The 12950-nt window shown below is 39.9% G+C and overlaps 1 protein-coding gene across 2 annotated transcripts in view; it reads left to right on the top strand.

Annotated features, from left to right (window-relative positions):
- Positions 1-12950, top strand: part of pex14 (peroxisomal biogenesis factor 14) — a 62509-nt gene that overhangs the window by 22621 nt on the left and 26938 nt on the right. For both annotated transcript variants that reach the window (XM_074645120.1, XM_074645122.1), the window contains exons 4-5: positions 2513-2597; positions 10959-11084. In XM_074645120.1, the coding sequence (XP_074501221.1) occupies positions 2513-2597; positions 10959-11084 (211 nt within the window). The remainder of the gene's footprint in view (positions 1-2512; positions 2598-10958; positions 11085-12950) is intronic.

Raw genomic sequence — 12950 nt, 5'->3', positions numbered from 1 at the left:
TTGTCACAATGAAGGTTCCGGGTGACTGACTTTAATAAGCCCTCAGCGTATAGAGATACAGGAACTTCCATACCGCTTGCGTAACCCATATGTACATCAAGGTCACGCTAGTGTCACAGTGAAATGGTAGATTAGTGTCTAAATAAATGCTGCCAGCATCTCATGGGATGAATCTGGTACATTTTGATAAAATTCACTATTGAAGTTCCTGCATTTGTCTTAAAGGAACAGTGTGTAACATTTAAGGGGATCTATAAGAAGAAATGGAATATATTATTCATTTGTATAGAATCATCTGAAAGTAAGAATTGTTGTGTTTTCATTAGCTTAGAATGAGCCCTCCATATCTACATAGGGAGCGTGTCCTCTTCACTGAGTCCGCCATGTTGCAACACCATGTTTAGCACAGAACGGACAAACCAAACACTGCCTCTCGAGAGAGCCATTCACGTTTTTACTAGGGCTGTCATCACATTTTTGATCTGTTCAAAATGTACCTTAAAGGGAGATTTGTCAAGTATTTAATACTCTTATCAAATGTATGTATATATGTATTACTGGAAATCAATTAACAACACAAAACAATGACAGATATTGATCCAGAAACCCTCACAGGTACTGCATTTAGCATAAAACAATATGCTCAAATCATAACATGGCAAACTGCAGCCCAACAGGCAACAACAGCTGTCAGTGTGTCAGTGTGCTGACTTGACTATGACTTGACCCCAAACTGCATGTGATTATCATAAAGTGGGCATGTCTGTAAAGGGGAGACTCGTGGGTACCCATAGAACCCATTTTCATTCACATATCTGGAGGTCAGAGGTCAAGGGACCCCTTTGAAAATGGCCATGCCAGTTTTTCCTCGCCAAAATTTTGTGCAAGTTTGGAGCGTTATTTAGCCTCCTTCGCAACAAGCTAGTCTGACATGTTTGGTACCAATGGGTTCCTTAGGTTTTCTATGTTTAATATGATACCAATATTTCCCTCTAGCGTCAAAATTGAGTCCGCTACACGTTACCGCATACTTGGAAAGGGAGGAGTGAGTGGAGGGATATTCAGTTGGTTGCAATCTGCAACCACATCACTAGATGTCGCCAAATCCTACACACTGTGACGCATTGGTCATTTTAAACAATTATTGCCATATAAAATGATGGCATTTTAATTTTGTTTAAACACTACAGTGTACCTTGGATTATTTTTGAATGAGACTTGCATTTTGTACTTTGAATAAGAACAATACACCTGAAGGATCCAAAGAGCACCTGTATGTGATTACCACAAAGACCCAGCAGCGCTTCTACTCCTTTAAAGTAGACCTACAATATAGTATACTTCTGCAGCAAGTCACTGGATGCTGCATGGTATTTTCATGTGTGTACCTAATTAGAATAAAAGTGTTATTAAGCTTTTGAGCGCATTCATAGTCTCCTAGAGAAAAAGTAAAATATATACAGAAGTTCCTTAAAGTTGCCTCCTCTACTGTACTGTGTGTGTTTGTCACAGAAATCTATCTCTTTATTCAGCCTCCCTGCCACACCTACCCCTCGGACAAGTTTAAACTGCAATTCTTTTGGATTGAAACAGGTTCATAGTATATGCAATGCATTACCCAAAACGAATTACCACTGGCAGGGCGCTCAATCACTTTGTATCTTTCAACACTAAGAGAAAAGAAGAGTAATCAAAACCTTTCAACCTATTAGAGGGATGACTTTTACAATTGAATCACGGGGACCACAGGTGCGATAATAAGTCATCTAAACCTCCCCTCCAGTGTCTTTCCCCTTTCTCCGTGTTCTTACATATTTATCTATTTTAGGAGGCGCCACTTCATGGCGCCCACTTCAAATTTATGTTTTAATGCCATTTGAGAAATTCTTGGAAACGCATACTGGGGTGGAAAAATTAAGGTGCATCTCGAAGGAAAACATAATAGAATCGATGAACGCAGTGCACTTAAAACTACTGATGTTCTGATGCTATTTAACGTTCTAGTGCATTAACGTTTCAAGTCATTACAACATTCAGGCTGGGTGATTTGATCATGGCAGGTTTTTAACTGGAAGAATTACTGAAGTTTTTCAGCCTAGGATTCTCAAGTTATTAGATACAAATGATCACCTCTGCATTAAGTATAGATTTTCTTCCACTGCGCACTTAAGAATGGAAGTTTGTCTTTAAGAGGGTAATAGCAAATTAAGCTCCATACTCCATTTGTCCGGCACTCTTGATGGGCTAATTTTATAACTGCTGATTTGGTCATTCCCCACATTTAGCTGGAAAGTGGTCAGGTGGTCTTCCTCCTCACTGCTGGGTGTGTGTGGGGGGGTCTTAGAAGCAAATTGAATCCATTTTTGTCTGGATTTATAATGAACCTTTTTCCTTAAAGAAGGTCTAGACTGTTGTTTGGACTGTTAAAAGCATCACTTTGCTGCAGAGCAGATCTTCTTCCTCTCGCATTATCTCGTTATGAGGAATTAAATCACATTTCGTCTCTTCACAGATTACCACCGCTATAAAATTTCTACAGAACCCAAAAGTACGTGAGAGTCCCTTGGCCACCAGAAAAGCCTTCCTGAAGAAAAAAGGTGAGACATTTGTGATTTATGTTGAAGGCAGTGCATGAAGCCTTGAAAAACGCAATGTATATTTGTCAGAATATTGTATTAACATTATAATCCATATGTGTTTGTTTACAAAAATGTGGTTGGCCCTGGATGCACACACTGTCCTTTTTTTTTTGTTGGTAAGATTAGTCTATAAGGGTCAAAGGTTGCGGCTGTAGCTCTTTGCCCTGGGGGGTCTGACAGGGGTCGATTTAGCTTCAGAGTGCATGATTCAGGCCCTGTGAATAAATGACACACCAGTTGGGATGCTCCTTTGGGTTCAGGAAAATTAATATTGACAAACTCCCTCTGCATTTTCAATGGAATTATCAATATTGCCTTCCAGCATTTTAACCCTTTTACTTAATTTAACTGTTATCGTAAATTTGAGGCGTGACACAGGGAGGGTTTTTCTAAGCAGGGACGGTGGAAATGTTTGCTGGCTCTTCAGTTTTTCTTTGCAATCCATTGAGATTATTTCTGACACATTGTTTGTGCAATAAAACTCGCAAAAAAGCTTTATTACTCTGAACTAATTTAAGTCGGTTCAATATAAAGCGGCGGTGGAAATGTGCAGGGTTGTGCCGCGTGTTTCTAACAGTTGCAATATGTGCAGGGGGGAGAGTACGTGGCTTTACCTCAGATAAGCTCTTTGTGGTGAGTATTTTTTATTTCGGCTCTTCACAAAACAGTTCAGTACTTGGGGGACTGTACCTCTGCAGTGCTGGGGGACTTTGCCTCCAGCATTAGAGAAGCCAAACAGTGAAAAGTGAGCCTAAAAGCTCCATGACAGGGGAAGGTAACCTGAAACCAAATCCATGGTTGCCGGCTGCTACTACACACATCTCATGTGGCTCTAATGACTCTTGATATCTTTTGAAAATTTCTTTTTGTCTTTTGCGTCTCGTTATTGACAACTAAGGCATGTTCATAATCTACTGCTGGATATCTCAAATGTAATAAGGACTCATCAATACCAAATGATGTCATACAGCGCCACATTTTTTCTTCTTACTTTGTTGTAAAACTCCACGGAGCTCCGCTATCCAAAATGGTTTGCTCTTACTGCACTTTAAGTCCATGAAATATGTATGACGCTTTAATGCAGATTTATTTTGGAAAGTCCGTTCCACTGTAGATCTAAACAGGAACCCTCGATTTGCATAAGGGCATTGATCTCAGGGAGAGAGAGAACGAGGGAGAGGGAGGGTAAAGAATGAGAGACAATAGAGCAATGAAACACTAAGCACAAAGTATGTTTGAGTAGCACTCATATATGCAGTATTCATAGGATAACTCTTGACTTGCATGGTATAGTCACACAACAGTGAACCTGGAAGTCCTGTACATTCATACTTGAGCTTCCCTGAGTTGTTTCAGGAAAGTGTTTCTGCACACTAATTTCAACGTGAGAGAAGTGTTTGTAAATGTTTATGTTGCAGGAAATTATGTCAGGAAAAGGCTCCTGGTAAGTTCCACCTTCAACCTTTCCGTTAGGGGTTGGAATCACCAGAGGCCCAACGATACCATATAATTAATTAATATATATAATTTATTACGACATGCTTTTATTGCGATAAGATATATTGCGATATATTACCTTTTTTCAACTGAAAATGATGCAGTTTGTCAACATCTGTTTTATCTGATGATACAGTTTTCACTCTGTTCATGTCAGAGGAGTTTTCATTCACATATTTTGAGGTCAAGAGGTCAATGGACCCCTTTGAAAATGGCCCATCCAGTTTTCCTCTCCAAAATTAAAGAGCACCTATTATGCTTTTGTGCCTTTTTGTTATGTAGTTTTTTGTGCATGTAAAAAATCTGCAAAGTTACAAAGCCCACACCAAAGGAAGTTACTCCTCGCCCACAGAAACGCTGCTCCTGAACTGCCTGAAACGCCTTTCTCGAAGTCCTACCTTTTTCTTTCGTAACGTGGTGATGTCACCAAGTAACACATTTGCATAACGGCTATTTCGGCACGCCCTCAAACAAAGCTGGTTAGAGCGGAGCTGGAACAGGGCCCGAAGAGTTTGATTCGGTTGACCAATTTGACATTTTTACGTAAATTTGGAGCATTATTTAGCGTTCTACCCAACAAGCTAGCGTGACATGGATGGTACCAATGGATTCCATAGGTTTCCTAGTTTCATATGATACCAATATCTTCACTCTTTAAAACTGAGACCACTATAACTTCAGAAAGACAGAATAGCAGCCGGATTGTTAAGAGGTAAATTATATAATAAAAGATCAATACTTGACGTCCGTGTATCGATACAGTATTGCCATCCAAAATATCACGATACTATGCTGTATTTATTTTTTTCCCCGACCCCTAATTTAGTAATTATCTAACTGTGATTGTTATTTCGTCAACAACTAATCTAAGTTGAAAGGAGTATAAATCATGAGTCAAATTTAAAGGTACTATATGTAACTTTCAGAAATTCCTTTTTATTAATGACACCGGTGGGCGTAAAGTGAACTGCAGTCGGCATCCTGTTGCTTGTGTACGTGCTCGCACTCCGTAGACGTAAGCGATCATCCTGGGCATCCTGGGCCAAAACAGGGACGTTACATTACAATCCCATATCACTGTTACTATCTGTAATGTCCAGTCTCCATGATACCAAATAGCTCGCCATTTGCAAATGACTTCATCAGCTAATAGAAATCAGTCCACAGGCTGTTATAGGCACCCGAGAAAGTCTCAGTGTTTAAGTTACATTACAATCTGTTCACACTTTGGCAATACAAAGGAATTAATGCATGTAAATTGTTACATATAGTACCTTTTAAAGTTTCTATGTTGACAAGAGTCACATTTTGAAATGACCACTTTTCCTCCACAAGTGTTCACATGTTGATAAAAGATAGTACTAGAACGTGATCTGTCACGATGATTGCCGATTAGTTGCTTCCTTTTCTGTCTCACTTGAGCCATATTAGACTTTTGCGTAGACATAGCAGCAGACCAGTACTCCCAGTTCCCCAATGTTTGTGTACCCAGCATGTATTGTCCTCTCAACCCTTTGACCTAGAAACTCAATCATCCTCCTCCTCCCGCCGTCACCACAGCAAATGTGTCAGTCTTAATTTCTAATACAGTTTAATGTCATATTTATGTAAATACTTCTGGATTTTACTCTATATTAACAGCCAGAAATGTCAAAGCACACATAAAATGAAACAATACCATCTCCCGGTAGAGTGGATTTTAAATTGGATTCCTCTTGCTGCCGGTACTTACGCTGGACAGCTGATGAAGGGGAAAATAGGGCCCACTTTGATTGCATGTTGCAGAATCTTTACACAATAATCCCAGCTCCTGCATATTATTTCCCTGCACATTTGTGCCCTAATCTGCACTGAAGGATGCCTCTCTAGTTACATCTCCTTTTTTTTTTTTCCCAAAGAGATCCTAATAGTGTGGTTTATTTCAATATTCATTGAAAAATATAATTTTCTGTTTTCCTTCAACTGTCAATTTCGGGATATGAATTGGCAATTATGCAGTCCCAATATGTCTAGCTGCCCTTCTTGAGTCCTTGTTGAAGACACTGGCTGAAATATTGAAACTTTGTCACTTAGATATAATATAAAGGAAGATTTAAACCCAGATGTTTTTTTTCTTTCTTTCTTTAGCGGAGGAGTCGGGGAAATGAGTTGCATTTAAACTGTCTTGCAGCCATCTTGAAGCAATTTTGCTTTACTTGTCCCTTGCCAAGATCGAGTAAATTTTATTGTGTTTGAGTGAAATATAATGTGCTCCGGTCTCATCTTGTGAATTGTGCCATCTTATGTCCTCTACAATTAACAGATGTAACAACTAAAAGAGCGTTTGGGGGGGCCCCATTTTGGCACTATCATTAAGCCCAGACAATTAGCAGTTACACACATAATTACCAAAAAAAAAATTAAAAAATCTAATTCTCAGGACAAAGTCAACAACATTTTCCAGCTTTCAACGTGTCACTTTGACCGTGGCCTCTAAACCGACATCACTCAGACGCTAACCGATTGCGGTCTGTGTGTGGGGAAAGTACAGCGAGTCCACACACTGTTGCATTACAGGTACATACAATATTAAATGCATTACAGGCGCAGTACATTCTCTGTCAGCGAGACATAAATGATGGCTTGACTTATTTCCTTTTTATGCCGTCCCAATTGTTATTGAGTTGAATAAATAATGCTAATAGATTTCACCCTGAGTAGAGGGCCAGTGATCGAGGGTCACGGGGAACACAGGTAGGCTGTTGGGTCTATTACCATACCTGGTTTGAAGGTAAGGGGTAAGGTTCATCATCCCAGATATTAATAGGATGCTGTTTGTAAGTGGGGTTATGCGACTCACCTCTCGGACAAAAATGACAATGACCAAGGCCTGCGTAGAAGGTAAAGGGATTGATGTGGTTATAAATTACTCCACGGCGCCACCTAGCCGAGGCCTTGCCTACTTTGTCATCAGTACAAGGCGATAAAGCAGGGAAATGAGAGCAGAGTCCCCTTTTTTTAATACATAAATGAATACTCTATGAGAGTGGTCATTATTTAGGGACATGGCTATTTTCAAGCAGTTGTACCGATCCAAATGACATGTAGAATCTCGCTCGCCAGCGCGGCGTGAGAAGTTCTTAATAACCCATTGACCTCCATCTATTTATGACCCCTGCCATGCCCTGTTTTTTTTTTCTAGATATTCAAAATGTAAGTAATTTTCACTCAAGGGCAACTTCATAATTCAAGCTTTGGGACGACAGTGAAAAAAAAAAAAAAAAAAGTCGTTCACCTTTTACCACCCAAAATATTTTAGTAAGCAATTTTTATAATTGGCTGTCCGGCCGAGGTGTTGACCCATAAAGTCCAGAAGTGCCAGAATTGGAGAAATGGATTTAATGTAAGAGCCTTGCTGCCTCTTTGCCCTTTAAAAAACACCCAGAGTACGAGCCAGTGAAAATAGAGCTGTAAATAACCTGACGAGCAATGGGTTTTCCTTTAAATAAATACCGATCAGGTTTATGTTGAAAGACAATAGAAAACGTAGCCCAGATATGCAGTTTACAGTATTTATAGCTGTAATATCGAGGTGCCAGCACCGTAATTTCATGCCCCAATGAGAATGGCAAGGTCAAAGCAAATGCTTTGGCTGAGCATCTGCTAATACGGTGACTCATAAACAGGCACTGCGTGTATCAGGTGCACCAAATAATACAGTATAATGAAATACAGAATAGCTTTCCATTATTGTTCTTTTTTTATGGTGTCGTCATTAGGTGTAATTTATGTCTTCAAAAAAAAGTCATCTCCCCCACAGGTCGATCTGAAATGGAGGTCCGGGGGTCATTCCACAGGTTTTGGAACCCGTAATAAATTTCACAATCCCTTTTTTGTCCTTTTCCTTTTATATGTAAAACTCACTTTCACCTTGTTCCCTTTTTCTTTTGGATCTAAGAGCTCTTTCATTTTTTGCTGTTGTCTTCCACACCTCAACAATAAACAGATCAGAGCGTACAACACAACTTAACAAGCTGTAATTTGACTAGTAAACAGCTTCAGGAATTTCCATGTATTCTATTTTGATGCAAGGTACAAAAAAACAAAAACCTTTTCATTTGCTGCATAAACAGCATCAAAGATGTGAGCAGCCATTAAGATGTACATACATTAAGCTCAATAGCAGCATAAATGTGGATTAGAAAAAAAAAAAAAAAAGACTTTACATTTCAAGGTGAAAACCTGGAGCATGTTTTTCTTCTCATTCAGTTGAAACTGAGATCTTTGCATGTCTCACTCAATAGTCTGCCACCATGTAGTCTGCTGTGGTCAGATGAATCAGGAGTCCAGGGACACATTATTGCTTATTTGACAGTGCAGTCTGACTGCACAAACTCAGCACATGGCGCTCACCACTTCCTGGCACTCAGGACCTGCTGTAGACTACAGGCCGGCCAATATTTGCCTTCAATTATTCAACAATTTTCATGGCCATTTGAAGTCCTCGGAGCATTTAAATAGGTGACGGGAGGGACCTCCTCTTGGCATAAAGAGTGTGTGGTAGATTATCAAAGGATTTCTTTATGCTTTTTGGGCTGCTGATACAGAGATAGGTTGAAGTGGGACTTTCTGATCAAGTTTCAACCTGCTATTCACATTATTCAAATGGGAGGAATCATTTGATTAAAAGATGTTTTTAAGACATTTTTATTTATATTATTTATACTCCACATGGGTGTTACTGTGTGTTCGGGGCGGAAATCACCGGAGGCCCCACGATACGATATTATCACGATACAAATGTCACGATACAATCTTACTGCAATAAGATATATTGTGATTTCTTACCTTTTTTCAACTGCAAATTATGCATTTTGTCAACATATGTTTTATCTAAAAGTTTTCACTCTGTTAGTTTTCAAAGGTTCTTTATTTGTCATTTTGTCGATTCCAGCAAAGCAGTCATTGGCGATGAAAATCTTTGGTCTTTCCTTCAACAATGCTCATAAAATATGTATATATACTGTATATAAAAGGGGAAATCACGCACGTAAAAGAAAAATGATAATCTAAGGCATAAAGTAATGCAGTTAAAATAAATATAAAACATAAGTAAATGTAAAATAGTGATGTAATTTAGTTGAAGACGGTATTTCAGATGAACTAAATGTAAACAGGATGTAGTATGTACAGTATATGCATGATGAGGAGTAATATATGTACACAGAGGTGTAGACAGGAATGTAGTATGTATAGAAAAGTAATAGATATGTGCATATATATATACAGTATGTATATATATTTACACAGAGGTGTAACAGTATGTAAAGTATATATAGAGTTTAGCTGTCTTATGGCCTAAGTTCACATATCTTGAGGTCAGAGGTCAAGTGACCCCTTTGAAAATGGCCATGCCAGTTTTTCCTCGCCAAAATTTAGCATAAGGAGCGTTATTAAGCGTTCTTCCCTACCAAATATGGTTGGTACCAATGGATTCCTTAAGTTTTCTAGTTTCATATAGTACCAGTATCTTCACTCTGGCTTTAAGACTGAACCCGCTACAACCTCTGAAAGACAGAGTAGCGTCCGTGGGATTGTTAAGAGGTTAATAGTTTATGTAATAAAAGATTGATACTACTATATCGCCACGCAAAATATCGCGATACTATGCCGTATTAATATTTTCTACTGTGTGCTTCTCTTGTGAAGACCACTCCGGAGGTCAGTACCAGAGATATCAGGATGTGGCTCTCTCTGTGTGCACTTACTGTTAATGAAAACGTCGAGCCGTAGAGCCTTGAAACACTGCAACTGAACCTTTTCCAATTGCTCGATTTCATCTCAAAGGATGGAGGAAGCTTGTGTAAATTCTCTAAAACCCGAGGGAATAGTTGAAGTAAAAGGCTCTCTTACAGAAGGGGATTTTCTGTCAATAAACAAGGGAAATGGTTTAAGGAAGTAATGGTAAGATGTTAGTGAGAGACGTAATGATACAGACTTAAAGAGATAAAGCATGCTCATCAGTGCCTACTGTTCTTACCAGTTCTGGTTCTCTGGATTCAGTTTTCTCCTAATTGTTTTACTATAAATTGTTTTTTTTTAATGTAGTTCATCAAAAGTTGTAATTATTCTCCTTTGTTTAGACCGAGTCGCTCATTAAAAGATGAGACCCACAGCAATGGCAGCATATGGCGCCTGAAATAAAATCCTTTCTTGCCACAAAAGGAGATGTTCATATTAGATTTTTTATTTTTTTTTTCCTCTCCTGCCTTCAGATTCTCCATCAGGGAGCCCTTTGCAATTTAATCATCACTAAAATCATTAAAAAGATCTGAAGATTAAATTATATTGGCATTTGCAAAATTATGTAATACATTTACATTACAATGAAGAAATTAAAATAATGCATTTTCTCTGTCTGGGGTGTATGAAATCTCCACATGGGAAATATAACTGGAGAAGTGGACAGACTCTTATTTTCTTTGCCTTTGGTGGCAGTTAATAGGCTAGCAGAGTTTCAGATTTCATTGTGTGAACCTTTCCGCGCTATCTCCCCTTTGATGGATGTCCCCGAAGCAAGAAACTCTCAGCGGAGTTTCTGAATTATGAAATGAAAATGTATTTTTTTAGAAGAGAGGGGAAGGTAAAAAATTGAATGAAGATTTGTCATACTTTCTCTAAATTGTACTTAAAAGATTTGTGGGCAGCTTGGGAAGTATTTAAGCATACATTATGATAGCCAAGGAGCCATTTGGTGTTTCCCCATTAACACGCAGTCGCCGCCCCCCCCCACCCTCCCCCGAATGTCTTTTAAAGGTGTGTGTGTGTGTGTCTCGATTCCAGGGCTGACGGATGTGGAGGTAGAGTTGGCCATCCAGCGCTCTGGCAGCACAGAAGAAGTCCTGCCTCTGAGCCCCGTGGGGGCTCCATATCCACTCCATGCAACGCAGCTGGCTCTTGCACCACATAGTGAGTGCACACATCCTTTTTCTCTCCTTTGATACCTGCTGCATACACATAATATTAATATTTATGTGCACCTGAAAAAAAAAAAAAAGAAGTCTAATTTAAAACTTGCTGTTAGAGGTCTTGTTTTTATTAATTTTAAACCAGGATTATCAGCAGCTCACCAAATACTTTACAAGTGTTGCCACACAACATTGTGAATTCAGATAGAGGGATATGACATTGCACGAGCTCGTGAAGACTCGCCGTTCAGTTTCAAGGGGTTCCACGCTGGCAAGACCCCACACCGCGACCTGTATCTTTATTACCTCAGGAGGTTATGAGTGCTGTCCGCTGATTTACCAATGCAGAATGAAGTCCGCGTAATGCTTAACCCATATGACAATGATTCCAGATGTATTCCACCCTCATTTATTACCACACTGTCCTTGACTCCCCTGGCATCTCATGTTTTGTAATGAAAGTGATGTTGATGGGATGGCCATGTAGTTAGGGAGACTCGCGGCTCTCCGTCCATAGTGGGGGGTTTTATATCAAAACGGCTATAAGGGAGCTGCATAATGAGGTGAGAGCGGGGAGTCTTGTATGGGGGGTCATGCTGAAAAGAGGGGGCTACCTCCCTTTGATGTCCTTGTTATGGGGACGGTGCGCGGGGACCCGCATCCATCTCTGTCGAAGTAATGGATACTCTGATCTCTATTTCCACGCGGTAGAAGGACAGGAAGGCCTCCACTGAACCCAATAAATTTGAGAGGAGATTGGAAAAACGGGGGATGGATACCACAGTTCCACAGCTTAAGTGACCAAATAAAAAAAGGAAGATGGCAGAGTGGAAGTGGTAGAGGGGAGGAAAAAAAGGAGAGAGAATGAAAGGTCCTAACGGGAGGGGAAAAAGAGCAAGTGAAGACCCCTGCATCCCCCGTGATGCAAGCGAGGCTTGTTCAGGGTCAACCACCTCTCCCAAGGACTCCCAGGCCTTTCAGAAGCACGGTATTCTGGGATAGGTGACAGTCTATCGCGGCCATAATGTTGATGAAGACCCAAATTTATGTGGTTACCATATGGATGCTGGGAGAATGACTCAAAAATCTTCGATAGGAAAGGTTACGGGTTCATCCCCGAATGCTGCAGCAGCAATGAAACGCGCCCTTGAGTAAGGAGAATAAAATAGCGTTCACCTTGAAGATGTGGCGTATAGTCCGATATGACAGCGGGTCCCTCGTTTTTATTTGCATGTCAAATCACACAAGTGGTAAGGCACCAGATCAATCTGGTTACTTTCAAGCCAGTAAACATGTACCACATAACCCATTAGGTGAAATCAGACCTGTAATAGAATATCAGCGGCGTGCTTTAGTGGCCTAGCCGCTAATAATTTCATATTCATTTGGGCTCCACCAGAGTAAATAAAAAAAAAAGAAGACAAACTCACACAGTATATTTCCTCCAGACCTGTTTGTTGTTTAGTGACATTTTCAGTTGAATGCCTCTCTTATGTGGGGAATTTCCACTTTGACAGACAGTTGGCCTACCCAGATGACAGCTTGCACAATGACACACTTTCACATTATCTGTCACTCAGCAAGGCAGTCAACTTCTAAACACACACACGCACACACACACACTTACCTTTCTGTTTTCTGTACACGCGCACATGATGCATCCGGTCTGAAAGAGTTAAAGCTTTATATGCAAACAACTGCATTAGGCCCAACCCCAAAAATAAGTGGAAGACAATGGTGTCCTTTCTGGAAGAGCAGGATAGAGAAGGCTTGTTTGCTCTGCAGGCTTTAACCTTTACAGTTCAGACGTTTTGCGTAAACAGACGGATGAATAGATGGAATTCTTGTAACCTCACAAAAAGATAAA

Source organism: Sebastes fasciatus, chromosome 8 (assembly GCF_043250625.1).
Source record: "Sebastes fasciatus isolate fSebFas1 chromosome 8, fSebFas1.pri, whole genome shotgun sequence".
NCBI lineage: Eukaryota > Metazoa > Chordata > Actinopteri > Perciformes > Sebastidae > Sebastes > Sebastes fasciatus.
This window is presented reverse-complemented; position numbering and strand designations above follow the sequence as displayed.